The sequence below is a fragment of the Seriola dumerili genome, unplaced genomic scaffold, assembly GCF_002260705.1.
Source record: "Seriola dumerili isolate Sdu_G_001 unplaced genomic scaffold, Sdu_1.0 BDQW01000187.1, whole genome shotgun sequence".
Lineage (NCBI taxonomy): Eukaryota > Metazoa > Chordata > Actinopteri > Carangiformes > Carangidae > Seriola > Seriola dumerili.
The window spans coordinates 2,871,659-2,899,291 of NW_019174442.1; the positions used below are offsets into that span (position 1 = coordinate 2,871,659).

Genomic DNA, 27,633 nt, shown 5'->3' on the forward strand with positions numbered 1-27,633 from the left:
CGTGACAAAGCCCTCTGTGGTAATTATGACTCATGTGCGACGGTGATACAGAGGAGGTCGGGTGGATGAACAGGAAAACAAATTTGAAAAACCGTGTCCACGATGTCGCCTCTAACCTGGATGTAGTATTAATTTTAATCCAAACCACAATGTTTCCCTAACCTTACCCAAATAATAATCACATCAGAAAATAATAATATAATTAAAATAATAAAATAATATAACTTACATGTGTTGTTCTGGTGTGCATGGACCAAAAACATGTTTTGTTATTCAGTTTATTTAATTCGGAGTCTCTCTCTTAAATTAAATCGAAGGCAACTGGACTTGTATTTGTCTGTGGAAGACGTTTCGCCTCTTATCCAAGCGGCTTCATCAGTTCATCATGTATTGGTCTCTCTAGTCCGCACTAGTCTGACCAAGAAATGGACAAGGACCCAGGTATTTAACCTCTTGTGGGTGGGTCCACCAAAGTACCTGTGAAAGTACTGGTTTCACCTGACCATTGTTGTGGTCTCAAAAAGAGGACTTGAGGACTTGCTGGCGACACTGGCTTCAGATATGAGTATGTAAGATGTAAGCAGTCACCCAAACATCACCCAAGTTATCATGAGCACCTGCAGTGTGAGAAAAGCTTTGCAGAAATATCCTGAGTGCAGCGGAAAGTCATTACTCCTCAATTCATTCATGTTGGAAACAACTTGTGCTTTTCTTGCACTGTTTTTTTTTTTGTTGTAATTTTCACAAAAATTAAGGACTAAAAAGTGGATTTTAAAAATGTGTTTCTTTACTGTGAATGGTAAGATATGGAGTTACAACATGGAAAATATGCGTTGTGTTAAATGTACCTTTTGAAACACTTAAGCACTTAAATACATGTATGTATTTGCTCATTTGTGTCTTGAATGTTGCCCAATTTAGAAAAAACACACCAACGTAACAACGTGAGGTGCTGCAGGACAAAACGTGTCATTCACGCCACTGACTGACCCACAGGGAGACCACATCCTCTTTCTGTCTATCACCGCACCGAATATGAAGCAGGAGAAACAATCAAAACCTCTGAGTGATTTACACTCACAATATCTTTTTCATTTCAGTCTCTGTGCTTCTCTATTGCTCATTTCTCATCTCTTTCCCCCCTTGAATGTCTGCGTCTGTAATTCTGTTGTCCTCAGTAATTTGGTTTCACACAGATTCCCGAGAAGAGGAAAATGTTCTCTCACCCCAAATGATTCCCAGCGGACCTCTCTCCTCTCTCAGTGCCGTCTCCTCTCTCACACACGTCTTTGTCTGCTCCTTCTCCCTCGTCTAACATGATTTTCTCTTCATTTCGCTTCTCATCTCTTTCTCATAAACTCCATTTTCTCTCGTTCTCTCCGGGGGGAACTCACATGGAAATCTATAATTATATAGATTTAGATTCACATAATTTCTAACGCTAGGACACACACACACACACACACACACACACACACACACACACACACACACACACACACACACACACACACACACACACACACACACTTGCCAGGATTAGTTTCCATCCAAATAGGGCACAAACTTCATCTGGAAAAAGGTTATCACTGTGTGATTTAGAAAGGGGTAAAACAAAATGACATAATTAAAGAGCAGTGACAGAAAACTTTTATATTGACATGTACATGTCATTTATGTTATTTTCATAACTTAATTTGTTTCTTCTGGTCACTAAAATTGCTTGATGTAACATCTTCAGCCATTTCTGTTCAATGACGCTGGAGATAAAACGAGAATATTACAGAACCTGCAGCAGAAGATCTTTCCTTTACTAACACCAACTTCTGTACCACAATTAAACTTCTTTGTGATAGTATGTTCAAATTCATGGTCATGAGTGGGTGACAAGGTAATTTTGATTTCAAGGTTCCACTTTTACTCGTAGATTTTGTGATGATCTTTTTACTCTCATTATGACAAACAACTTTGCAGGATATTAGCCCATCTACAACCACTGAACAACTGATATGACAGTGGTGAAAATTACCTTGATTGTATTATTGTTATTTCATTCAATTATAACAAAAACTACAAACTAAACTATATTCAGATAGTCTCACAGGGTAATCCTATAACAGGAGTAACGACCTTCCACTACAGAAACAAAAAGTTTGATAACTGACAGCGAACTGTGATCAGTGCACACACGAGACAAGATGCTCCACAGCTGGTTCACTCCATCTGCTCTGCGTTATGCCCGCGATATAAACTCAGAGTGTCTTTGATTCAACATCACTCATGCTAATTTGAGGCTTGGTGTGTCTAGTACCTGGTGGTGGATGAAATGTTTATACATTACTGGTAAATAACAAGGCAGGTAATGCAAAGTGATACTGAACTATTAGCGACATTCAACACAGCCACTCATCTCCTGCTTTCACGGTACATACCTGCACAACCAACCACCACAACACATGTCGATGTTAGAGGAAGATTAAGTTAGCCTGTAACGCTTCACCGATAATGACTCATATTTATCTGACGTGACGTGCACACGCATCTTCATTTTGTAGAACAGCCAATAGGAACTCTGTCTCTCTCTGTGAAAAGACCTGTGATTGGCTGAAGTCTCCTGTGGCGGACTAGGTTTTCTAAAGCCTGAAAACAGAACCAAGAGGAGGTGCAGATGTCTTGTTCGCTCTCAGGCCACTTGAATTACACTATGCTGAAAGGTGATTATGCAATATCTGCTCATTAAAAATGAATGCCTACCCCGGCTTTAAAAGAGATGTGATGAAACTGCTAAAACTTTTTTCTTCTTCTTCTTTTTTTTTTTGCGTTTTCAGCATAAAATCACAACTCACTTCTCATAGACAAAGGAGGAATTTGCTTCTTGTGTGTGGCTGGATGAACTTGATGTCCTGTATAAAGGCCACTGGCCACAACCCCGCCCTGCAAATGTCTTTTTTGTTCCCTCCACCCTCAATGCGATTTAACACACAGGAGGGAGACTTTAAGCGATGCAAAGAGCGGAGTTAGGCTGGAGAGAGAGAAGGCGACCGCACAACAGTTTGGATAGAGCGGAGAAGAGAGAAAGACAGAGAGGGAGAAGATTGTAATAAATGGTGATAGTGTTATATTTCAAAACCCTGAGGGGACAGGACGCAGCTGCAGAGAGAAAGGAGAGAATGAGAGTGAGTATTGGTGACTCTGGATAGCATGAGTCTCAGAGTGTAAAAATATTAGCCTTACACACCCATCCCACGAAATAAATCAGTATAAATGAACAGAGGGAAGCAGGTTAACAAGAAACCTATAAATCTTGAGACATCCAGCATTAGGAAATGTCATGAATCTTCTGTGTCACACTTTATTTGCCTCAATTAAACTGTCCTTCGTGAACATTCATTATGTAACAAAGGTAAACGCAGCACAGTGAGTGAGTGAACTGCAGCTCTGAAGGTAGAAGATAATCTGTAGAAAACACTCCTCTCATACACACACACACACACACACACATTTTGAATCTTGGTGCTAAACTACCACAAAAACACGAGGAGAAGAAGTTAAATTCATTATTGAAGCCCTAACGTCTGGGAATGTACGTCAGCACAGAAAATCTCTAGAGCCAGCATTAAGCAGCTAATTGCGATACTGCATCTTAAGATATTTCTACATTGGCTTCCTCTTGTTAATGATTCAGCGTCCTGCTCAGTGGCACTTCAGCAGGGCTCGTGCTCGCAGGGCTTCTCCATCAGAAACGGCCAGTGACCTCTACGACACTCGATCACTGCTGTATGTGAGAGTATATGCTATACTGTATGTTCATATATAATGAAACAGCAACAGTGGTAATTCACTTTGACAGTTTGTCACTAAAGCTTACCATTGGACGTGCAGCCTCCTCCTACACCATATACTGTGGTGTGCTACAAAAGACCAGTTCATAATCCTGACGCCGACACCAGCCCTGAGTCGACCTGAGGCGTATTTACTGTGGGTTAATAATTCTGCGTTTGTTTTTTTCACAGTCAGTTGCGCTTTGACTTCATCGTGTAACAAAGAACGACCTGGTAACACGGTTGGAGTTTTTGCACTGACAGGAAAAATTTCACTCAACTGCACAACATCAGACTGTTTGGAGAGCTGCTGCAGGAGAGATGCATGAAAGGGAACTTTTGGCAGTCCTTCAGTATCAAAGAGCAAGGCCGCCTTTTCTGCTCATGTTGCAGCAACAACCTCGGGGAGAAGAAAAAAAAACACATTTTACTCCACCGAAAAGCAAGGGGCTGCACTGATGTGATCATGTTGCTACAGGTACCCATGAGAAGAAAATACCCACACAGTGCTGCGTGAGTAATACGTCCATGAGTTTGAAGGCACAGTGGTTTATAATGCTCTGAAAACTAACAATCGTTATATCCTGCGAGATAAACAGAAGAAATACACCATTACATGACAAAGTATACTTCTACTACAGATGTGATTATCCAGTGCAGTTCATTATGGCCAGGGCTTAGCAAAATCTGTTTTTTTGCTGGACAACACTGCGTTTTTTTTTCCTTTTTTGTTTTTGTTTTTTTACCACAGCCGCTGTGTCAGGACTCTTTCCTGTGCCAATGTAAAGCCTCCTCATTTATGGAAATGAATTGAGAGCCTGCATTTTTCAGTGCAGTGCTGTTGGCGGTCTGAAGGCAGCCCTTTTTTCTCTGGGAGCTGACAAAAGTAATTCTGGAAAATATGAGATATACTGTGGCTAATTGTAGCACTAGTATATACAAAAGGGCCTTGAAGGGAAAAATTGTCTAACAAAAATATGAATTGCATCGTCTACACAAAATATTTCCTGGAGTTCAACAAGAACAGAATATGTATCCAGTTCAGATGTTAATGTTTAGGGTGAAATTGGTGTTAAAGGTTAACATATAGGTCCTGTATATATGGTGTGTGTGTGTGTGTGTGAATCCAGCTTCAGGAGTCACTAGCCGTCATTTATTTTTGGGTGTCACAAGCTATAAAGGTTAAGAGCCTGTGATATTGACTGCTGCTGCGTACGCTGCATCACTTTGTACATTAGCCGCATACATTATACAAAAGCATCAAGCAGCCGCTCAGATTCGATCTGACAGCTTGTCATTATGAGTTACAACCTCCTTCTCTTCAATATGAAATATACCATAGTGCTGGCTGACTGTACATCCACAGTCGTCGGGTCAGAAAGAGTTCCTCGTGGCAGGACGTTCGATAAGGGACAACAACAAACTCAACTCGAGCCAACAGCAGCATCTACGTCGATGTTCAGCGAGAGCGAAGGAGGAAATAACTGGTGTCTTAAAGGACTATACCAACTATCCCTAAATCTTTTCCAATGATATACATTTTACATGTCTGCCAAGCAATTCCCAAAACATGTTACGGTGTAAGCCTACTTACATTTGTGAATGTATTCATGTAGTGTGAAAATCAATGGGCATAGACTGGGAGCAGATTTCTTAAGAATTCAGAAACTCCTCAGGTTTTGTTTTAGTCCTTTTTATCTGTATAGTAGAAATGAAAACAATATAAAACTGTTACTTATTGTGTTTGTAAAAGTTAATATTAGACGATACAGAACAGAATAAATAATTCTATTAAACAGCAGAACCTGACTTAATTGTAAGCCACATTTACATTCAACATTTATCCAAGTGGATGAAACTGTTGAATGGTGGATTGCCTTGTCTAATTAACAGTAAGTACAATTTTAAAACCACTTTGTAATTACTATATATACTATTACTATATATATCATATATTACTATATATACTTACTATATATATTATATTTATGTTATTAAGTAACCAACCATCAAGGCATGAAAAAAAATGGATGACTAGAAATGTTTACTGTATGTAAATGATTGTAATTCTGTACAGGCAGAAGCACTGTGCTGTGTGTGTGTGTGTGTGTGTGTGTGTGTGTGTGTGTACAAGCACAAAATTACAAGAATAAAATAAAATAAAAAGATTTTTTTTTTATGTACTTTATGACCGTACGAAAGGCTGAGAGGAAGTTGACAAAATTTTTAGAAATTAAATAAAACTTCACACACCATGTCGACCATGATACAGTGTTTAGGCCATTCAAACATCTGCTCATGTATTTGACCTTACAAGCCTAAGCAGAGTGTGTGTGTGTGTGTGTGTGTGTGTGTGTGTGTGTGTGTGTGTGTGTGTGTGTGTTGTGTGTGTTGTGTGCGCGCTCAGGAGCAGAGCTGGATCTGATTATATTCTGAACTTCAGTAACCTTTTAGTTGTTACTCTCATTCACCATCTGTTTGTTGTAGGAATCTGCTTCCAATACTTTATATGGACCCCAAGGAAGAGTTGCTGTTGCCAAGACAACAACTCATCATGCAAAAAAAAAAAAAAATTATTTTCTTTAAAACCAAATCTCTCAGTATTTTCCTCAGTGACCAACTGATCACAAGCTTAAAGAAAAAACAAAAACAAAAGCAACATACAGCACCAGGTGGAAATATGATGCATACAGTGAGCGTGAACTGTTTAACGTGAGCCCCCACTCCCACCCTAAAACACTAATTTGTTAATGGACAGCATTCATCACATTTGAGACTGAAGGCTAATTAAACTGGTTACACAGAACAATCAGTATCAATGCAGTTAGACCAGGCTGCTCATTATGATGCATTAACCACACAGCTGGATTTTTAAGCCCATCAGCCTAAGTGATATTGAAAACATCTCCACCACAGCATGCAGTCAAAGAATAACAAACAACCCCCCCTCCGCACCCCCACCCCCTCACATTCCTCAAAAGGGAAGGGAAATTATGTTTTTGAAATACTTTAAGGCGTTAACTGTAAAACAGTGTTGACAATACACATTTATTCTTCTAATCTATCTACATTAAAGGATTTGGCCTCATTCAGTATTTTGCTTCATTTGTTGTATGTTTAATTTCTAGTCTTTTCTCCTGTTTGGACCTCTGAGGGTCACAATATTAACATAATTACAACATTAATATGCATCTTAAAAGATCTCTGTGGCAAAATGGGGTTTAATAAAAGAGGTTTCAGCATGATATACACACACATTGTGTTAGTTGAAGTGCATATTTCATATATTTATGGCTCAATAAGGTTTAAATAGGTAGTGTGTTTGATGGTTGCTCTAAAACTTGACCACGAGCACAGTTAAAGGTGTCAAAATAAATCGAAAGCTCTATAAAAGATAAAGCTTAAACTTGTCTAATGCTCAGCAGGAAGCTAATAAACCAAGGTCATTACATCTTTGTCGTTTGTTTCTTTCGCACCAGATGAAAAATCATGTCAACAAAGGAATGAACATTTGTGTACTCCACATTGTTTTCAATAAGCTGGACAGAAGGTCATGAATCTTAACACTGCTGTGAGGAGCAGCCTTTTCTCTGCTTTCAGGTGTGGACAGCCGACACTTAGCATCATCTTTAGCTCCTCCAAATTTTGCTCATTGTTTGGCGGACTTCAGATGATTTAATATCTGCTCTACTGCCGAGTTTTCATACCCAGAACGAGGGTTCTTCTGGGACTCGGCTCTTCCCTCTCCTGAGTCACGACTGTATCTTCTCACTGTTTTTCATCGCAGACTGAAACCCCCCCAGACTGCGGCTGCACCTGACCTGAGCTGGATTTGCATCAACTAGCACAGGCACTAATTAACCTCTCAGCTGGTGTTGTTATTGTTCCATTACAGGATTATACTTCGTTAACATTACAACTCAAAGAGGGGATTTATTTTAGATTATTTTTTGGCAGGTTGTAAGAGATGATGTGTCCCACAAGGAGAAAAGTTTTTGCTTTACTTTACAAAAGTATTGTAAGTCTTCTCTCGCTTACATTTACTGTGGCACTTTTGTAAGTTGCTCTGAATAAGAACGTCTGTGTGTGGTGATGAAAATATAGTGTTTCCTCCATGCATGTGGTTTTTACTCACGATAACTCAGTGACGCCTTGAAGGAACTTCTTCAAATTTGGTAAACACGTTCACATGGACTCAAGGATGAACTGATTACATTTTGGTAGTCAAAGGTCAAAGGTCAAGGTTAGTGTGACTTAACAGAAACACTTTTTAGCCATTAATCAAGACAAAATTTCACACAAATGGGTAATATTTTATAGGATGCTGGATAAACAGGGGTGTCATCTGAAACTAGTCTGAGTGGCGGAGGCAGACAACCGCGAGGAGGTAATTCTAGTTTGGAGTGTGTGTATTCAGCATCAGAAGCGGCAGGATGACCTCCAGTCTCTGAACCTCTCGGGATACCAGAGATATTCCACTGCTTGCAGAAACAATGTTGTTCCTCCTTTTCTGACACGTGAGCAGTCTCCACGCTAAAAATATCCCTTTCAGAAAGACTCAAGTAAAACATGACTGTTTCTATTGAATATGCAGAGGTAAGGAACAAGCAAGCATAGGTATAAGTGCAGGGAGGTAAGAACAGTCATGGTTTGCAATTAAATTAAGATTATAATATATATTATATAAATATAATATATGTAATAATTTCAGTTTTCAGGACCTTGTATTGGCACTAATCTCAACAGAAGATTTTGTCTCATCAGTAAATCACTCAATTACCTTTAAAAAATAATTTAAAAAAACAGCCTAAATTAATAACTTCATACGTGTCAAATGATTCCTACAGTGTCTGTCAATAGCAGGATTTTCGGTAAAAGTGTCTTGATTTGCAGTAGATGTCATTGTGGCTGTGGCATGAGGTGACAGATGTTATCTCCTCACTTGTGCAGCCTGCTGGAAAAGCCTCAACCTTCCTACAGCCTGGTCAAAGGACAACAGTAAAGGCCCAGAGAGAACATCTCTGTCACACGCACATCCTCCTGTCTCTCTCTCCCTCTGTCTTTCACTGCTGTCTCGTTGTTCAGCTTCCTTTGCGCTGTCTGATCCTTCCTGTTGTTGTATTGAACAGATGCCAGGAGGGCTTTGTTGTTGGCGGAGAGAGGACATTGGCCATTAAACAATCATGTTGAATTACCACTGAAGCAAGGAAAGGAGGAGGAGATGAAGGAGAACAAGACAAGTTAAAACACAGTATATGGCTGGACCGTATCGTAAGCTATTTGCATTCTGTCTACTGTCAGCCGGATTCAGCCCTTCATCTGTTTGCATCTCTCCTCCTCTCTGTGCTCACATATGCAGTATTTCAATACAGCCAAATTCCAAATAAAGCTGTTCTCATTTTCATGTTTTTTATGGGGTCTGAAAAGAAATCTAGTGATCAATGGGGAAACTCCCAACAGTCGCCCGGCCGCCCAGTGGTGTAACCTCATCACTCAGTCAGTCAGCGACATTTGCGTTTATAGGGCTGGCCCCGCTGTGGCGGTTCAGCCAAAAGGAAGAGGTCCTGAACTCAGTAGTAAAATCACTCACACCAGTGGCGGTGAAATAACCTCCTCTTCTTTAAAGAGTCACTTCACGTCAGGCTAAAGAGCAGTGTTTTCCTACGACGCCAGATGTCTGCTCTCGACAGCAAATTGCATCTCTTTCGAAACTAACCTCCATGCCTGAATGATCAAATAGCAGTTACTTACTACAACGGACAGATGAAGCCGGAAATGTCAGGTTTTCCATGTCTAAAAAGGGTTCTTTAGGCTTCACTGTAGTTCCTGCATTCAACATCTACTTAAGTGAGTTACTGATTTTAAGGTGTAATTAAAAAGCAGTGAATGAAGAACTCAGTTCACATTTGTATTAAGTTACTACAGCGCGTATAGTCTCAATTACTGCGGCATCCAGATGAGGCCAGCACCAACACAGGAGCGTCAGAGCAACAACAACAATAATACTGCAAAACAAGAGCAAAACAAAACTACGCCTTTGGCAAAGTGAACTTGAAACAAATAATTCACATTCAAAAAACAAAAACAAATTCTTGAAATGCAGATGTGTTCACTGATTTTTTTTTTTTTTTCCTGCAAGGCCTGTGGAAGCTTTACACACACTGTTGCTGCTGTTTCAAGGTTGACAACACATCAGGATGACTGACAGGTGCAGTGGTATGAACCACGTGACAACGAAGGGGCGAGATGAGCCATGCACTTTGCTGACTCCGGGCAAAGAACTGTGGCAGCTGTGGTATTTGATGTTGACAGACAGCTATTACATGCAAACTTGGTAAATGTGAGCGAAGCCTGACCCTCAACCCTACAACCACAAACAGCTCACCGTCCGTTTTCACTTCCTCTGTCTCAGTTATTTCAAACACAATGCAAGCATTCTGCTGTTGGATGCTCAGCAATCTATTTCACTGGAGAGGTAGGTATTTGGCTTATTAGTATCATGGATGGATTATTGAACACACCGACAAAGTACCGGCCCAGAGCCCCTGGACTACAGCACATGTATGAAGTGACTGTTTTCTTGTTGCGAAGTCAATCAAATGGCCACAAAGAGATGAAAAATTACTACAAAAACACACTAAATACCCACAGAGATATAAACTGACAACAAAAAGATGGAAAACAACCACGACAAAAACATTTTTCCAAACATACTCTTAATTTCAACCGCACACTTTGCGGGTGTGAATGAATGTAACTGAATATAAAAGCTCTCACATTCAGTAAAAACAACAAGTATGATTCAGCTCGATCCACTGAGCTGCCCGGACCATCTGACAGCAGAAACCTCAAAGCACACTGTCTCTCGTCTGCTATGAAGGTTAACCAATTACAACATTATTATATCACAGTCATATTACAGTGGTATTCTAAGGATTCAAGCGTTCATTCATCCTCGATGTGTAACACACTCAGACACACCCATGTCAGTATTAAATTAGGATGTGTATTTAGATGAGGTAGTATGTGGGTCACAAAACATCACTGTGTGTGTGAATATGGGTCAGAATACATCATACATCCCCTTAATCTCTCTCTCTCTCTCTCTCTCTCTCTCTTCCCCATGTGGGATAGATGGCAGAGAGACAGATTATCACACCCTGCTGGCCCACATTCCTGCCTTCCCCTCGTTTAATCATCCACCTCTTTCCTCACTCGTTCGGCTCTCACCATCCCTTGCTGTTATTGTTGTGGTCACTTGTTTGGGTCGCTTATCTCCATAAACAATCCTCTGACCCACCAATTAGAGCCAATTCTGATTACAACAACTGCTTGTGAATTAAGGGAATTAAGATTTAGAGGAATTAGGTTTTCAAATGTAGTTTGGTCAAATGTTATAGCACGGCATTATTCTTCCCATCCATCCATATTTCCCATCCATATATATATTCGAATAAGCTAGATAGGTAAAAAAATAAAGGAGGTCATGGAGGGTTTTTTTTGGTGCCTCATCCTGGGTAAGTAGATTAAAACCTGTCCAGGTTGTTTGACGTTAGCAAATCTATAATAATGTACGTGGGCAGTTAGACGTGCTTAACGTTTTTTATTTTTGTTTTACAAGAAATTAGATTAGATGATCAATATCAATCTCTTTTTATATTAAGTGGAGAGGTGTTCATCTAACCTTGTGAATCAGCTGGATTTCTCGCCAGTGGTTCAGACCAATCAATCCTATGAGGGAGGAAGCACTGGCAGCTACAGGTATGTCTAAGGTGTGACAACAGCGAGAAGCTACTGTTCGTTAGCAACAGACATTAGCGTAGATGCTGCTATACCATCAGTTATATCAGAACTGCAGAAAGAGGAGCAAAGAACGGCACTGAGGGTTTGGAAAAAGATGATTTCACTCTCCTCCTGACTGCCACTGGCAAGAGTTTGATTTACCAGCTAGCTTCGCTGGTAGAGTATTTTTTTTTGAGTGCACCTGTCCTTTTGCAAACAGTTTCTTCTTGTTAGGTTAGGGTTCATATAAGTGCATAATTATGGTAACTCTTAAAGCACAGTCCAGCACAAGTTAGAGTAGCTACAAGGCACCTCTGATGCAGACAGCCTCTGACTGGGATATGAACCAACTGCTAGTTAGTTCATAGTAAAATATTCTTGCAGTAGTTGGTGGTGTAGGTTCGGCAGTAAGAAGGAAGGGACATGTTTAAATGAGCAGGTGCACTGGAGGCCTGGGAGGTTTACTGGGTGTCCTGTGGTCTGGTTGTGTCTATGTTCTGTTACAGAAATAACTGTATAAATAAATTATGCCTAAAAATGTGTTTTTCTACTTTAAAAAAAAAATGCAAATATAGATCACACAAACCCAGTGTGACTCTGGCATCTCTGCGGTGCAAAGCGAACTGAATATAAATCCTGGCAGTGACTGCAGTATATCCGCCTGTGATTGGTCAATGATCTCTGTTAATCCAGCAATAAACACTGCAGATGAAGTTATGATTGGTCAGTGCCAATGAAACATCTATACTGATTGGTGAATGAGCCTCAAAGATTCAACTCCAAATGGTCAGGTAGCACTTTAAATCCAGCTATGATTGGTCAATCACGACTTCAGCACTGCAGAAATCCATCAACTGACACACACACACACACACACACACACACACACACACACACACACACACACACACCATAGGTTGTGTGCACCCATACACGTACACACTTGACCATTTCCACTGAGAGCATCTGGTGAAATTCAGGAAATGAGCGGCGATTACTTTTTTCACCAGAGAGTGTGGCTCAGATCTATTTGCCGACAACGTGATTAATTTCGTCCCATCTCACCTCATAACAAGTCGCAACACAACTTCTGTCTTCCCCCCCTGCACCTCACACAGAAAACACAGCAGACAGAGGTGAATATTTCTCATTTTCATCTAAAGGAATAGCAAATTTTATAAGGGGTTTATGTTTTTGAATGTCTGCAATAGAACTAAAACTGAAAACTAAACTAAAACTAACTAACTGCAATATTCTGGTTTGTGATTTTTGTCACTGTCGCCTCACAGGTAGGTGTTTTTGGACACTTTTTCCCTGATTGACAGGTGTCATATTCAGCCGAGGCGGTCTGACTCGCTTGTCCCTTGAGGTTTCAGTTTGTTGCTCCTTGTTTTCTTGGCGAGATGGCAGAGAGCACTAAACCCAAACTCCAGACTTGAGAGCGTCTATTCAGCTACTACATCTGTCTTTATCCGTCCCTGCATGAAAAGGCAGAGCCACTGCTGAATACATGCTGGGATAAACATCAGCACCACCAGCATCAACCTTAGCAAGTAAATGTTTTCCCACAGCCACACTACTGACTAATTCTATCCAGCATGTTCTACATACTAATAATCTGAGTTTAAGGTTTAAACAATCAATTCACAAAGATAACAACATACTTTACGATTTTATACTAAAAGAAAATTTTACAATAAATGAAACTCAATCAAACTGTGACTTATAAAAGCTACTTCAAATTAAACTTCACAAAGAGACATTTTCTAAGGTTTAATGAGTTTATGGAGTTGTTTCACCTCCCACAATTAATTAAGTTTTTTTTTTTTATTTCCTTTCGTCCACTGCGTTGTGGAAAACAGTGTGCATTCAACAACACACTCAAAAACAGCCATATCTAGTGCGCCTAGTGTCTGGTTTGAGCGTACTTTACTTTGTATGGATTTGGGAAGGAGTGCAGGGCTTTCCAGTAGAAGTCAGACTTTTCAAAACATTTATATTTTTCATCTGAAACATTGCATATATAGAAAGTATAACATGTATACATTGATAAACAGAGGCGCACACATTCAATTTACTTCAGACATTAGTTGCATTGCATTTATCCTCGGTTATGGGACTGGCTATGTGGTTAGTGCAGCGCTGCACTTTAAAAACACTTATTTCAAAAAACAAGACCTTTTGACAGCAGTCTAATGACTTTCCTATTATTAATAATCGCTCTCATGACTTTATCAACTTTCTGTCCCGACTAGACAGTTAAAAGCTGTGAAACTGTTTTGCGTTGAAGCAGACATAGGGTTTGACAGACAGCCACAACAAACCGACACAACAGAAGATTCAGCTTTGGAAACTGTTTTGAATGACATATTGCGATATATTGCTAATGTACAGCATCACACTGTATATCATTTTTGTTCCAGGGAATTGTGGTCTGTCAATCCATCCGTTAAGAAAAATAAATAAATAAATGAATAAAAACTCAGCAGGACCCGCCACACACAGTGACTCAGACAGATTTGTTGAAAATCTGTCTCTGTCTCCGAACCTACCAGACAATCTGCCTGAAAGTGTTTCCATCTGTTTTTCTGTCAGGTCTCTGAAGGAGGATTACGCCCAATCCAGTAAGTGCCAAAATAGCCAAAAGCCAAGGCCAAAATAGTCATAACATCATATCACAGAAGCCCATTTCACATAGACCCCTCCCTTATGAATTATAAGACTGTGATCTCTTTCTCTCCCTGACCCTCCTTGCCTCACACTCTGTCTTTCTATGTGTGATTCCCTCTATGGCTCTTGCCCTTTTTCTTATCACTCTTTATCTCTGTCTCCGTTTCTTTCTTTCTTTCTTCCTCCCACCCTCTCTCTGTCTCAGAAGTGCTGTGTAGGGGATAACGACAGGTGAGAAAAGAGTGGGGGGAGAGAGCAGAGGGAGATGATGAAATAGAGGAGGAGAGGGGAGGCAGAGGTAATTTCTAATCATGTTAAAACAAGCTCCTGCACACACCCCTCTGTGCAGCCTTTTCCCCTGTGGACACACACACACACATGCACCAACACACACTCTTATGGATCGCATGGTGCATAACATGATATAGATGGTGCATCATGAAACGACTGAATCCCTTCATCTATTCTCAATCTGTACAACCTTCATTTTCCAACTGATTCACACTGAAAAGCTGATTAAATACGTAAGTCATCTTTTTACTTATAAAAATACACAAAAAAAATATTGGTTGATTCACAAGGAACTGTATGCATATTTTATCTTATTTTCAATGACCATTTTTCAAAGCATGGCTTGATTTCTTACCTCCAGGTAGTAAAAAAATAAAAAATCATTTTGGAATTGGTGGAATTACTTCGGCTGGAAGAGGAGACTCAGGATTCAGGGATTTCCTCCCTGCCTGTGGACAAGGTGAAACACCTGTCCCAGCTCAGTCAGGTGAATCTGCTAGGGACAGGTTAAAGCTCTCACACCCACACACACACGTGCCTCACTGTGAAGGAGGAGTAGCCATGCTTTGCCCCTGCTTTCTCAGAACAGCTGTGCCAACAGGATAGAACCACATCCCTTCTTCTGAACAGCAACTATTTTCATGCAAAAACAAACAAAAAAAAAACCCAAGTTCCCTTTTCACAGTGTCCGTGTTTGCTTACTGGTCTCCAGGTTGGATCTTATTACAATGTAGGAGGTAGCAGTGCTTATTGGCAGCAGACCTCAAACCTCAGAATGAACAGCTTCCCACCTGCAGTTAACTGCACCACCGACTCTCAGCTGCAGCCTGCTACTACACAATCATAATCTGACTTCAGCAAGTAAAATAAATAGATTTTATTACATTGTTTCAAGCAAGTTTAAAGTCTCTGCAACTTGATTTTCATATCAAATTGACTTTAATTAAAGCTAGTGCTGCCTGGACGAAATGAAAAAGGCCTTTAACAATCAATAGAGCTTTGGAAAATTGTCAGATTGATATGTAAGTATAAGTAAATAAGCTTAAAAAAAAAAAACCTCGCAAGCGGTACTCTACATATCCATCCATCTAGCCATCCAATCATTCAGCATGGTGACATTGAACAGCTGAGCCAATACGTCCATTTCCAAATGACAGAGCTAATGAACTGAAGAGGAGGATGCAGCGAGTCTACTGAAGTCAAAAGGGAGCCAGCGTTAGTCAATATTGGCACCAAGACATTAGCAAAGACATTTACCCTTCCCTTCTCCTTCCCCCCCCCCCCCCCTTTCTTATTCTTTCAGCCGTTCCAAGCCACCTCCCTCAATTTCTCTCTCTGCTCTTCTGCTTTACCCCACTTCCCCTTGAGAGTGATGCCGTTTCCCCCCCGACACTCATTTCACTCCCTAAACTGTACCTTGTTCCTGTCCACTGCTTTCTTTGTTTCATCTATACCTCATCCTTCCTTCCTTTTTATTTCATCCACGCCTCATCACCTCTCTCCCTTTCTTCAGATAGACAGACGACAGATAGACAGACAGACAGATAGATAGACAGATAGATAGATAGACAGACAGACAGACAGACAGACAGACAGACAGACAGACAGACAGACAGACAGACAGACAGACAGACAGACAGACAGACAGACAGATAGATAGATAGATAGATAGATAGATAGATAATAACAAAGCACTCACTTCTTTCCTGTGCTACTTGTTTTCTGACAAACACACAAATACACACACTCACACAAACTTGACCACCTGTGGTGTGTATTAATTGTCTATGGGCCCTGATGGGGGGTTAGTGAGGCGGAACAGCCTTGGTATTTGCTGACCTGCCGGGCCGTGAAATCTCCCTGCATATGCACACGCCTCATATCCATTTAAATAGATTTAAATAAACGACCTCACACTGTGACCAGATTGGACGCAAGCACGGACGGACGGACGGACGGACGGACACAGAGAGATAGGTGGACGAGATAGAAGGCAAAATGCCGTTAAATGCAGTTTTTCCTTCCATTTCCATAAAGCATGGGAATGTGATGATTGATGGCTCGGCGGCGGGAAGGCGAGGCGTTGTGGCGCTCGCGCTGATAGATGGATAGATGATGTGTGCAGCGAGGGGGAACAGAAGGAGATTCCATTTCAGATCTGCCCTCATCTGATGCACGCCCGTGCCAGTGCTCTAATATGTAGATTGTGTTTAGCCTTTATCTTTTGCAGTGATATCAGAGGGCGGGGCGTGAGCACGCACACACACGCACACACACACACACACACCATTACCCACGGGCCCTTCCAGTTATCACTTACTGTGTAAACAGCAAGCACACAAATACTAATTTGTTTAAATAACGCGTAACTTTCTGTCACATCTGTCTTGTTCAAGGTTGTCCCTGAGTTCTGAGACACCAGGTGTTGGACTTTTACATCACATCATAATGATTTCCCTGTTTGTTTAGCTTGGACACTAATCGTTACGGTGTTTTAACTAATTTGACTAATAGCCTTGAAAAAAAAAAAAAAAAAAAGAGAAAAACTCACTTTGCTTTTCAGTCGGATGGTTTCTGTGTAAACATGTGTATTGACTGACTTTACACCGCTTCCGAATAAGAAGACACATATGGATGTTTATGCTGGCAGTTGGCCACTGAGTGCCCTTCACTGTGGCACAGCAGCAGCAACCCTTGGGCACAAACAGATGCCATGTGGTACATGTCAGCCTACTCTGGCCACTCCAAAAGCACTCGAAGGTGGGTCAGAGTAAACATTGTTTATCTGGCAAAGATTTTTGTAGCACAGTCCTCCTCCATTTTGTTCTCATTTGGGCACTGCGACGATATTCTTCTTCTGGTGGCCAGTGAGTGAGTGGCTGGTTGAGAAAAACGTGGAGCCAACATTGAAGCGTGCAAGAAGTATTCATGTGTTATGGACCTTACACTGTTCTGATCTTCTACAAAGTCTTTCTCTAAAAAGGCAAAAAAGAAACTTTCAGCTCTGGATTCAAAGCTAAAACCTGGACATCACCAAAACCTTAGTGCAATCATGGATATACTACATTTCAGTGAGGGATTTTATGTTGTCAGCAAACTCTCCTCAGTCTTATACATTTCAACAAGTCCTCATATCTAAATGTCAAATCACTGTTCTCCACTAGTTTGGTTATGTTTATGCAACTAGGTTAAAGTGGGAGTTACTGTTCTGCATAAAATCCCTTGTCCTAAACTTGATCTTGAGTTTTCAGTCCTGGACAACTCATCACAGGATTTCCACTAAATTTAATGAAGCTATAGTGAAAGCTCAATCAGGAAGACTATCTTCATGCTGACTCTTCTTTTTTCTCTTGCTCTTTTCCTTTCCTGCTTCCAGCTCAATCCGCTGACTTGAGTCTTTTCCCACTTAAGAGTTCAACCGATCAGATTTTGCCATGACCTCTGTAAGCCAATTGTCTCATTACTGTCAAACTGTGAATCTGTTCTTTTCCTCCTCACTTGTCAAATAAGCTTCACTCTTGATTGAAACAGTTCTAATATCACTGTGACTCCTGCAGGTTCACTGTACGACGAAATACCAGCATGAACATCATAGCAGCCACAGAGCAACATCCTTGAAAGCACACGCAACAACCTAGCAACACCATAGCAACCATCCTGAACACCCTTGCAACTTAACTTCAAAAAATTTAAGCAACCACCCAGTCAGTATGTAATATGGGGAAGAGTAGTAAAATATAAAATGAACATAAATCATGAATGCTGTCTAACAGTTTTCTGAACTTTTCTTTATTGTAAGAGTTGAATACGCATTATCTAAAATAATAGCAACTAAGATAGAGATGGGAAACTTCTGGAACATCATAGCCTCCTGATATCCACCAATGTGAGATATTTAAAGGGTAAACTTAAAATAAATAAATAAATATAATTCAACACGGCTTGAGTCACTGTCTCAGGTGTGTAAAAATACTACATTTTCCACTAACGTCATGTTCTAACTTATTCATCCGTGGCTGCACTCGGGAACCAGTCTTTTTGTAGGATGACACAGGGCTGTGTAAAATGTCAACCTGTACAATACACCACACGAAGAAATACCTTGGCGTATCTATAGAGCTGCCCATCCCAAAGCTTTTTATCTGTCTCCGCGCTCTGTTCTTTTATTCATTATTCTATTTCTTTTTCCTAGGAGGGAAGCACTGTCGGTGGAGGTCTAAACACCCCGGAGCGGACGGAGGGATTTCAGGTGTCAAGGGAGAGAGAGAGAGAGAGTCAGAGAGGGATGTGAATAATAGATCAGAGAGGGGGAAAGAGAAAGTGGGAAAGAGTCGGGAGAAGAGAATGAGGGAGACATAAAAGGTGGGAAATGGAGAGAAGTGAAAAGAGAGAAAGAGAAACAGATATAAAAGGGGGTGTCAAAAGGACAGAGGGAGATAGGGAGGGAGCAGAGGGGATGCATGGGAGTGAGAAAGAGGAAGGAAATAGGATAGACTGTTTTCTTGGAGGGCAACCATGACAGGAAAACACACAGCCATAAAAGTCATGCATCCATCCATCCATCCATCCATCCATCCATCCATCCATCCATCCATCCGTCCGTCCATCCGTCCGTCCATCTGTCCATCTGTTCTTCCCTCCCCCGTCTCTTCCCTGTCTCCAGTGTGGCCAGGAGTTGTTGCATAAGACAGCGATTCATCTTTTATTGAAATGGGAAGCTTCTATAAATATGTCCACCTTGTTCTCTGGAGTTTAAAAGCTCAACCTGTAATGCAGCTAAAAATAGACAAAGGATACCCACAACAACAACAACAACAACAACAACAACAACAACAACAACAACAACAACAACAACAACAACAAATCAAATTATACTGTGAGGCCCACAGGACACAACTTCTGTTCTTTCTTGAATTATTTCACAAGGACTCGAGTGTCTTCTCAAGTGTTTCCTTTTTTTTTTGACAATAAATTATATATATTTTTTCCCTTCAGAGACTTTGCTTTGTTTGTCTGCTGAGACAGGCCTGCTACTTACTGTTATATAGAAAATCAAATGTTGACTAATGTGACTTAAAAGCCAAATGCTGATGTATTTGTACTGAAGCTGCCAGCTGCCCTAAATGCACCAATATTCATTATCTCTAAATGTGTTTCCCTCAGAAGTATTAAGAAATTATCAGGAACATCCAACATTATCCAGACTGATTAATCAATATTAACTGCAGGTTTTATCTACTTCTCAATACCTGACTGTCCAACATTTAACATGTCAATGTGTTAAGTATTTCATATACTGTAATCCATGGGGCCACAACCTTTTTATATAAAAAAAGAAATGTATTTTTGTGTTTTCTTCACTTTAGTTCATATTAATCTGCATCTACTCAGACTTTTCCCTCTTCAAATTTAAAGTACTCTTAAGTAAACTTTCTACAGGAAAAAAAAGTTACAAGGTTCATTGGGATAGTAAATATATTGGTTTATCACTACAGGGTGTTTGGTCTGACTGTTTTTATATGTAAACCAATAAAAACATGAGTAGATATGGTATAAATAGAGTAAATCAGAGTTTAGATGTGTACACCCCTGTTTATAATCCTATATGCTATCACCATTTAATTACAGTGACAGCTGTTCAAGAAAACAATAATTAGCCAATCAATACACCTGGGATTTTCCTTCATTTTAATAATCAGGTTTCATCTGATATCAAATTCTAATATTAATTACTGTAAAAACACACACGCCTTTCTATTTTGCTGTCTTGTATTTTTGTTTCTCGCATGATTCCCAAGTAAATTTTTTCTCATCACGTTACAATACAATGTAAGAATCACACTTTGTGTCTTTCAAGAAAGACGTATTCCCTCTCAGTATCTGCAGAGCAAATAACACTTAATACCAGGAGACTAATTAAAGCAGAAAAACAAAGAAAAAGGTTGTTGATCCTTACCTGAGCAGATCAATTTCATCAGCATGAACCCCTGTTCACAGTGTTTCCTATTGGCACATCTCAACAGGCAGGAAGCCAACTTCAACTGGTCTCTACCAAGCAGAGCGGCTAAATATGTAACTACAAAGACAGAGAGAACGAGAGAGGCAGGCACATCAGTGCATGGAAATTGTGGGGAGCAGGCGTAAAGGGAGCAGGGAAAGAAAACAAACAGCAGGCAGGTAGATGGAGACTGAGAGAAATAAATGAAGAGAGTGAGAGATGCTGGGTTGTTTTACCAAGAGACAAAGAGAGCGAGGGAGGGAGGGAGGGAGGGAGCAGAGACTGATGTGCGAGTCACAACCTCCAAGCCCGGCTGTTTATAAAGCCCCAGGCAGAGTGTGTGTGTGTGTGTGTGTGTGTGAGGCAGTCAAGTGGCCACCCACGCCACCCTGTGTGTGAATATGTGTGTGTGTATGTATGTGCGTGTTCATTGCTCTTTCCGGTACATGACCACAGGGTTCAAATGTTCCAATCAATACCACACACACACACACACACACACACACACACACACACACACACACACACACCACACACACACACACACACACACACACACACACACACACACACACACACACACAAATACATACATGCAAATACTACTGCTTTACTACAGGAGTGTAATACTGCCTACAACTGCTCCTACTACCATTAACAATATCTGTCATAGATATTATAAACACACCTAACAAGAACTACACAAAAAGTACTGCTTGTTAGATTTTATACCAAACTTCCAGTGTGCATGCTTTCTCATTTTACCAAGAACCTCGTCCTCTGCTGTTAGACCTTGCACAGTGGCTTGCTGCCATTGTGAGTACGCATGCGAATGGGTGAATGAGAGGCCAATCGTGAAGCACTTTGGATAAAAGCCCTATATAAATATAGTCCAGTTACTACTTAAACATAGATTTAAATCCTGTTTATTCTCTTTTCTAAACACAAATAACTTTGCAGTTTCTATGATGCAGGACAAACTAGTGCCATTTAGGCCTAAATTTAGCAATTGCTGGGCCTCCACCAGCTCTGACGCAGCCCTGCCCTCCTGCTCTACGGTACATCAAGTTGTCTATCCTGCCCTGTTCTCTGATCCTTCTCCACATACCCCCACCTAAGCTACAGGCACACGTTACTGACGCTCACAACTGATACTGGACTTTTCCATTTCATTATCTTATTGAATTTTTTTACTACATTAGTATCAGAACCGGTTATAATCATACTGTTTTAGCCTTTTAGTTAATCAGGGCAGTTTAACTGAGAGCCAGGCTTTCTCCTGTTGGAGGATCATGTATCTAAGGAAGTTTTATGTAAGTTTGACGACTTCCTGTTCATGTTTTTGTAATCTCACACAGCTCCTGTTGCATCACAACCCATCCAAGTAAGAGAAATCTCTCTCTGAATGTCCTCTCCTGAGGCTTCTTTTATTTGTTCCTCATGAAGAAACATTAGTTTTTCTTGTCTGAGAGAGCTTCTTTATCTTCTTAGGAATCATCAACAACGGTATAGAACTATAGTGGATGTGGGCCTATAGAGCCCCATGATACGTTGCATATGGTAATGGTCTTCACAAACAGACCAGAGTGGGGTAAACACGTCACATGTTGTCAAACATATTGTCGCTGTCAGGTCAAAGCGGTGAGATGTCACACTACACTTACTGTAATTCTGATAAATCATGCACACTGTGTATGATCTAATGCTCACTTCCTGTGTACAGACACAGTGTGTGCGTGTTTGTGTGTGTGTGCAACTCATGTGAACCTACGATGCGTTCTGCTTTGTTGTTACATAACTGTCCCTGCTCACACAGACAGATATTACAGACAACACACTCTGGCAGCGAGACTTCTCTCCCCATCTCCCTCTCTGCCTCACACACACACACACACACACACAGACACACACAGAGACACACAGACACACACATACAGACACATACAGACACAGACACACACACATACAGTGGGTTTTTCTCACTTCGCTCTTGTACTGTTGTGTGTGAGTGAGATAAAGAACAGAACTCACAGGATTTGTGTCAACTCTAACCCGACTGCAGGCGAGCTACAGAGGAACTGCTACAGTACGAGGGGTAACACAGCCTCACCTAACCTCCTCTACATTACAGTAAATGAAAGTTAAAATGACATTAAAAACATACAATCACACAACACAATTTTTGTTAGGCCACAGTGTTGTGTGCAGGGTTTTGTGCTAATTATTGATACATTATTATGGTAATGATGGTCTCACAGTAACAGGCTATTGGTTTAATTACTAATTTAAATACTTAAAAATAATAAAGATATAATAATACCTGTTTGTTTCTTCATTTGTTATCATTTTTTGATCATATTGATTTATATTGATTATATAATCCCAGGAAATATACCTGTTCAACGTACAAAATAACTAGTTATGTAAGCAATGAAGTGAAGTTAGTTGTTTTACTGATATTTTATGACGTGCTGCTTTCGCTCCATGTTGCAGGAAGATCAAGTGCTGCATTAAAGTATCTCCATAAGCTGATTACTGTCACCAAAAACTGAGCCTCATTTTAATGGAAAGGTTGAAGTTTTATATGATTTAACTAGGAGCGCCTCTCTAACTCTTGTTTCAGAGACATTAGATGTAGCTGTGTATTATGGGTTTTTAAGAAGGGAAAGGAAATAAACAACACCAGATCATCCAAACAGAAATATAACCTCAAACATGCAGCACTGATATAAAAAAGTTACTGTTGTGGGGGGAAAAAAAGAGAAACAAATGAATATTATTCTCTTTAATGAAGAATAAGTGAGAGGGTGTTCAGAGGGATTCGGATTTTTATAGACTTGAATGCAGTTTCAAAATGGAAATGATGTCATTTCTCTCCAGACTTGCATTGCTTATAGCTGCCAACAGGAGGCCACTGCCAATTTCTCAAAATCGCGTAGAAATGTCCTCAGAGAGAGTTTGGTTGGAGATGAAAAGCTTCTGAAAACTGGACAAGCAGAGCAGAGTAAACACTAATAATTATAGAATATAATTTCAACTTCACAATCACAGAACCTCTCCTGCTACTTCTCTGCATGCAAGACAAAGCATGTACACAACCGACTGTCCTATAGGGATGAGGTTGGAGTTTACACCTTGATTTAGTGTTGGTTATTTAACAGTTTTAGTTGCCTTAACTTAAACAAATCTTGATCATAGATGTAAGCAGATCCCAAAACACTCCAGATTAGTTTTCAGAACAGCACTTTCAACCAAAAATATAATGTTCTGATCACTTTTATATGATGAAATGAGCAATGATAGAGCAGTACATTTTAATGATGACATCTCATCATTTAGGTTCCAGGCCATTGAAAAGGTGACCTACCTATCTACCTGAGAGAGGCGGTAACACTGATGACACTCTTAATAGAAGATATACAAGTATACTGGATATTCAATTTGCAAACGCTATCCCCCAAAGGACTGAATGACGATATCCCGTGGCATGTGGGACATAACATGGTTCATGGTTGTAAGAACTGTTTAAAATACATCTGACAAAACATTAGGATGATCAATAAATCGTGAGAGCAGTGTGCGGGATATTCTTCTTTTCAAGACTGATGTGATAAAATGGGAAAGACCACTGAAAAAAAAAAGCAAAGCAAAAGTAACTTGTCAAGTTGTCACAAAGCAGACGCTGTAACTCATACGCCACTGTGCAGAGCTTCTAATACTCCACAGATTACACAAAAGCAGCCGATGATTGGGGGAGAAAAGAAGGAGAGACTGAGGGACGGGACCAGTCAGAGAAAAAGAAACTGAGGGAATCAGGTATTGTCTGTAGCCACAACAGCACTCCATCATTTCCTCATCTCTCTTTCTGGTATTCCCTCTCTCTGATGCTCTCTCTCCCTCTCTCCCTCTCTCTCTCTCTGTCCCTCTCTCCCTCCTCTCATCCATCTCCTCCCAGCTCTCTCTGACAGTCTATTTGGCCCACACAGCCCTGTCATCCATTCAACCTGTCAGTCCTGGCAACGGCACCAATATCACACCGACTCGCGTTTGTAGCCGGGGCAGGCAGAACCCGCGGTGAGAGCGTCCGTGCCATCGCTGAAAGCCCGTGTGTTTAACTCCCGTGGCGGTTCGGTCACGGAGCCGACCCCGGAGTGAGAAGGTCAGAGGTTCAGTCCTTGTGGAGCAGAGAGTTCATCAAGGTTTTCGTGCAATCCACATTTAACACCGTTACTGTATTTTAGTAACTTTTGCGGACTTCAACTGGTAATTTCACGTTATTTTACAGAGCTTGGCCCAGTGGGATGTGGGAGCATGACTTATCAGAGTGGACAAGGCTATAACAGAAGTGATGAATCAGATTTTAAACCAGTTGTCTTGGTAACGGTAAAAATTTTGGAAGTAAAAACAAACATGGACTTATTTAATGTGTCCGTTTCTATTGCCAGTTTCACTGTGAAATTACTTGTGAGTACAACTACCTTGAGCACAGTAAGTCCAAGTTTAACAAAAAGCAGCTTTTCCTTTCCTGTTTAATAACATGTCTATTGCTTCATCCTCATTAAATTATTTACATGCAAACTGAAAATGAATAAGATCAACATGTGTTTAGATGATTACCTTAAAATTTCATGCCAATTTGCTGCAATCAACACACCTTCTTCCTTGGTTTTTCATATTTGCACTGAGACACTACTTACACTCCTCTAACTACTGTAATATACATCTATGTTAAACTGAGGCTTTATGAACTCAAGCAATTATATCTCAGAATTATATATCCAGGGGTTAATCTCATTTTATTGAATTTGTCAAAGGGCTTTTTGTAGTGTCGACCTTCATGGCTGAGTGCAGAGCAGAAGCCACTTAGATAACATGGTAGGGCTCTGATATCCTCTGGGGAGCCCGGTACTAAGACTGTGTGCTGTCCTTTCGCTGTGAAGCTTTTAGATCAAACTGTCAACCACTGTCACTGGAAGAGTCACATGTGCTAAAACTGGAAATGTGGCTTTTATCACACGGACACGGATAACCACACTTCTGCTACATCGAGGGAATTACTTGTTAAATGTTTTATTTTTATTATCTATTTCCTTTTTTTCCCCAGTTCAAATATTCTCTTTTTATCTTGACTCGTGTGGTTTTATTACATCACCTGCACCTGTTTGGATTTCCTCTCTTTTATAAGCCTAAATAGTTTTTATATAACTCAAACACACTGATGGATCGTGTGGCATGGTAATCTGGCAGGCCTCCCTCTCCGCGCTGTTACTGTTACAGTAGGGTTGTAAGGCTACTGTACTTCACTGCTGAAACGAGAGAGTGAAAGTGTGTGGGAGGAAAGCCGAGCGAGAGAGAGAGAGATGAGCCTATCCAAAAATCACTATAACACGCCTACAGTAGTCCTATAGGAACCTACATTGTGTTTGTGGTACTCAATAGTGAATTTGCTTAAATAAAATAATTTGCTTGAATTAAATATCAAGTCTATAGCAACTTCTTGTTGGTGAGTGTGTCTGTAACACTCAGTAACAAGTGTATTTTTTGTATTTACATTTGTTCTTTGATTTCCCTCCTCTGTAGCATGTCTGTCAAGAATTGCTCATGGATGATCAAATAGAGTGAGATCTGATGACTCAAAAGGACATTTCATAATCATCAAACCATCACTTGACCTCTCATGTCCTTCTGATTTCGATGTTGTTCTACACTTATTTTTTCAGGTTGTTCCTTTTATTCCGATATACAGGTATATTTAGAGCAGTGGTGGAAGGCATGTTCAAATCTTTTACATAAGGTAGTAATGTAGTCATTTTAAAGTACTCTTTTACAAATCTGCACTATTAGGCCTATAAATTATTGGATTATCATTACTAAAGCATTCATGTGTAAGCTGCATTTTCATGTTATAAGACCATGGTGGAGCTAATTCTAAATTCTTTATTTATTAGAAGAAGTAATAATGTATTATACTTTAGAAACTTATCTGTATTTTTATTTAATGTAAAGGTTAACCAGCAACCACAGGTATAGTAGAGTATATAGAGTATAAATATATTATTTGCCTCTGAAATGTAGTGGAGAGGAATTAAGTAGCATAAAATAGCAATACTCAAGAACAAATACCTCACATTTGTACTACGCTTGAGTAAATGGAGTTAAATGTCACCAGTCACTTAGCTGACAATACTTTATAGTGTGTTCATATAGTATCCTGTTTGTGTACCTATTGAAATATTACATAATATTACTGTTATGCAGTAGGAGGTAAAAGACACCATGAAGATAATGTCACTATACATTTGCCACTGAGTACCAAAGATATTAAATGCAACTGCAATGTCCGTGCTAGTGTCATATTTATGTAGTTAATACATTTCTTATAGTTTCAGGATGAGCAGAGAGAGACAGAGACTTTAGCTTGGGATGGAGAAGGAGAGACAGAGAGAGAGAGAGAGAGATAGAAAGACAAAGAGAGAGAGAAAAAGAGAGAAGCATAGAGTCCGACATTGGTTGCTTACCTGCAAAAATGTATGAATATGTGTCCTCGCGCTGGCAGGAGTCCTTTCATCAGCTCCTTAATGTCGCTTCACATCACGGACAACAGCAGCAACAACATCCCAGACTGTCACCGAGTCCGAAGGTCCTCCCCCTCCTCCCGCTCTCTCTCTCTCTCTCTTCTTCTCTCTCTCTCTCTCTCTCTCTCTCTCGGGACTTGGCCCACCTCCTCAGAATAGCGCTTCGTTAAACTCTCGGTGATACCCGAGATTTACCCGCACGATGATCAACACTGAGCAGAGAAGCGCTCCGATCGTCCGAGCATCCCCCCTCCGAGCAGTCCCGTCCTCACCACCGGAACACCCTCACCACCACCACCTCGATCATCATCATCACCATCACTGTCACCATCCTCCAACCCGCAGAGCTCTATATTTCTTCATTCCTCTGTCCACAGTATCATCATCATCATCATCATCATCATCATCAGCTATGAGCAGCTTTTCTCTCCCGCATCCTCATCATCCTCGTCTGACTCTGTCCTCTGGCTTCCGCACCGTGTCTCTGTCCCGTGGC

At 40.5% G+C, this 27,633-nt stretch overlaps 1 protein-coding gene across 1 annotated transcript in view; it reads right to left on the bottom strand.

Annotated features, from left to right (window-relative positions):
- The window catches only part of bean1 (brain expressed associated with NEDD4 1), a 44,103-nt gene extending 16,763 nt beyond the window's left edge, over positions 1 to 27,340 (bottom strand). Inside the window, exons 1-2 of the mRNA XM_022752828.1 lie at positions 27,081 to 27,340; positions 20,521 to 20,640 (exon numbers count right to left, since the gene is read on the bottom strand). Of these exons, the coding sequence (XP_022608549.1) occupies positions 20,521 to 20,545 (25 nt within the window). The 5' untranslated portion in view covers positions 20,546 to 20,640; positions 27,081 to 27,340. The remainder of the gene's footprint in view (positions 1 to 20,520; positions 20,641 to 27,080) is intronic.
- Between the last annotated feature and the right edge of the window lie 293 nt (positions 27,341 to 27,633).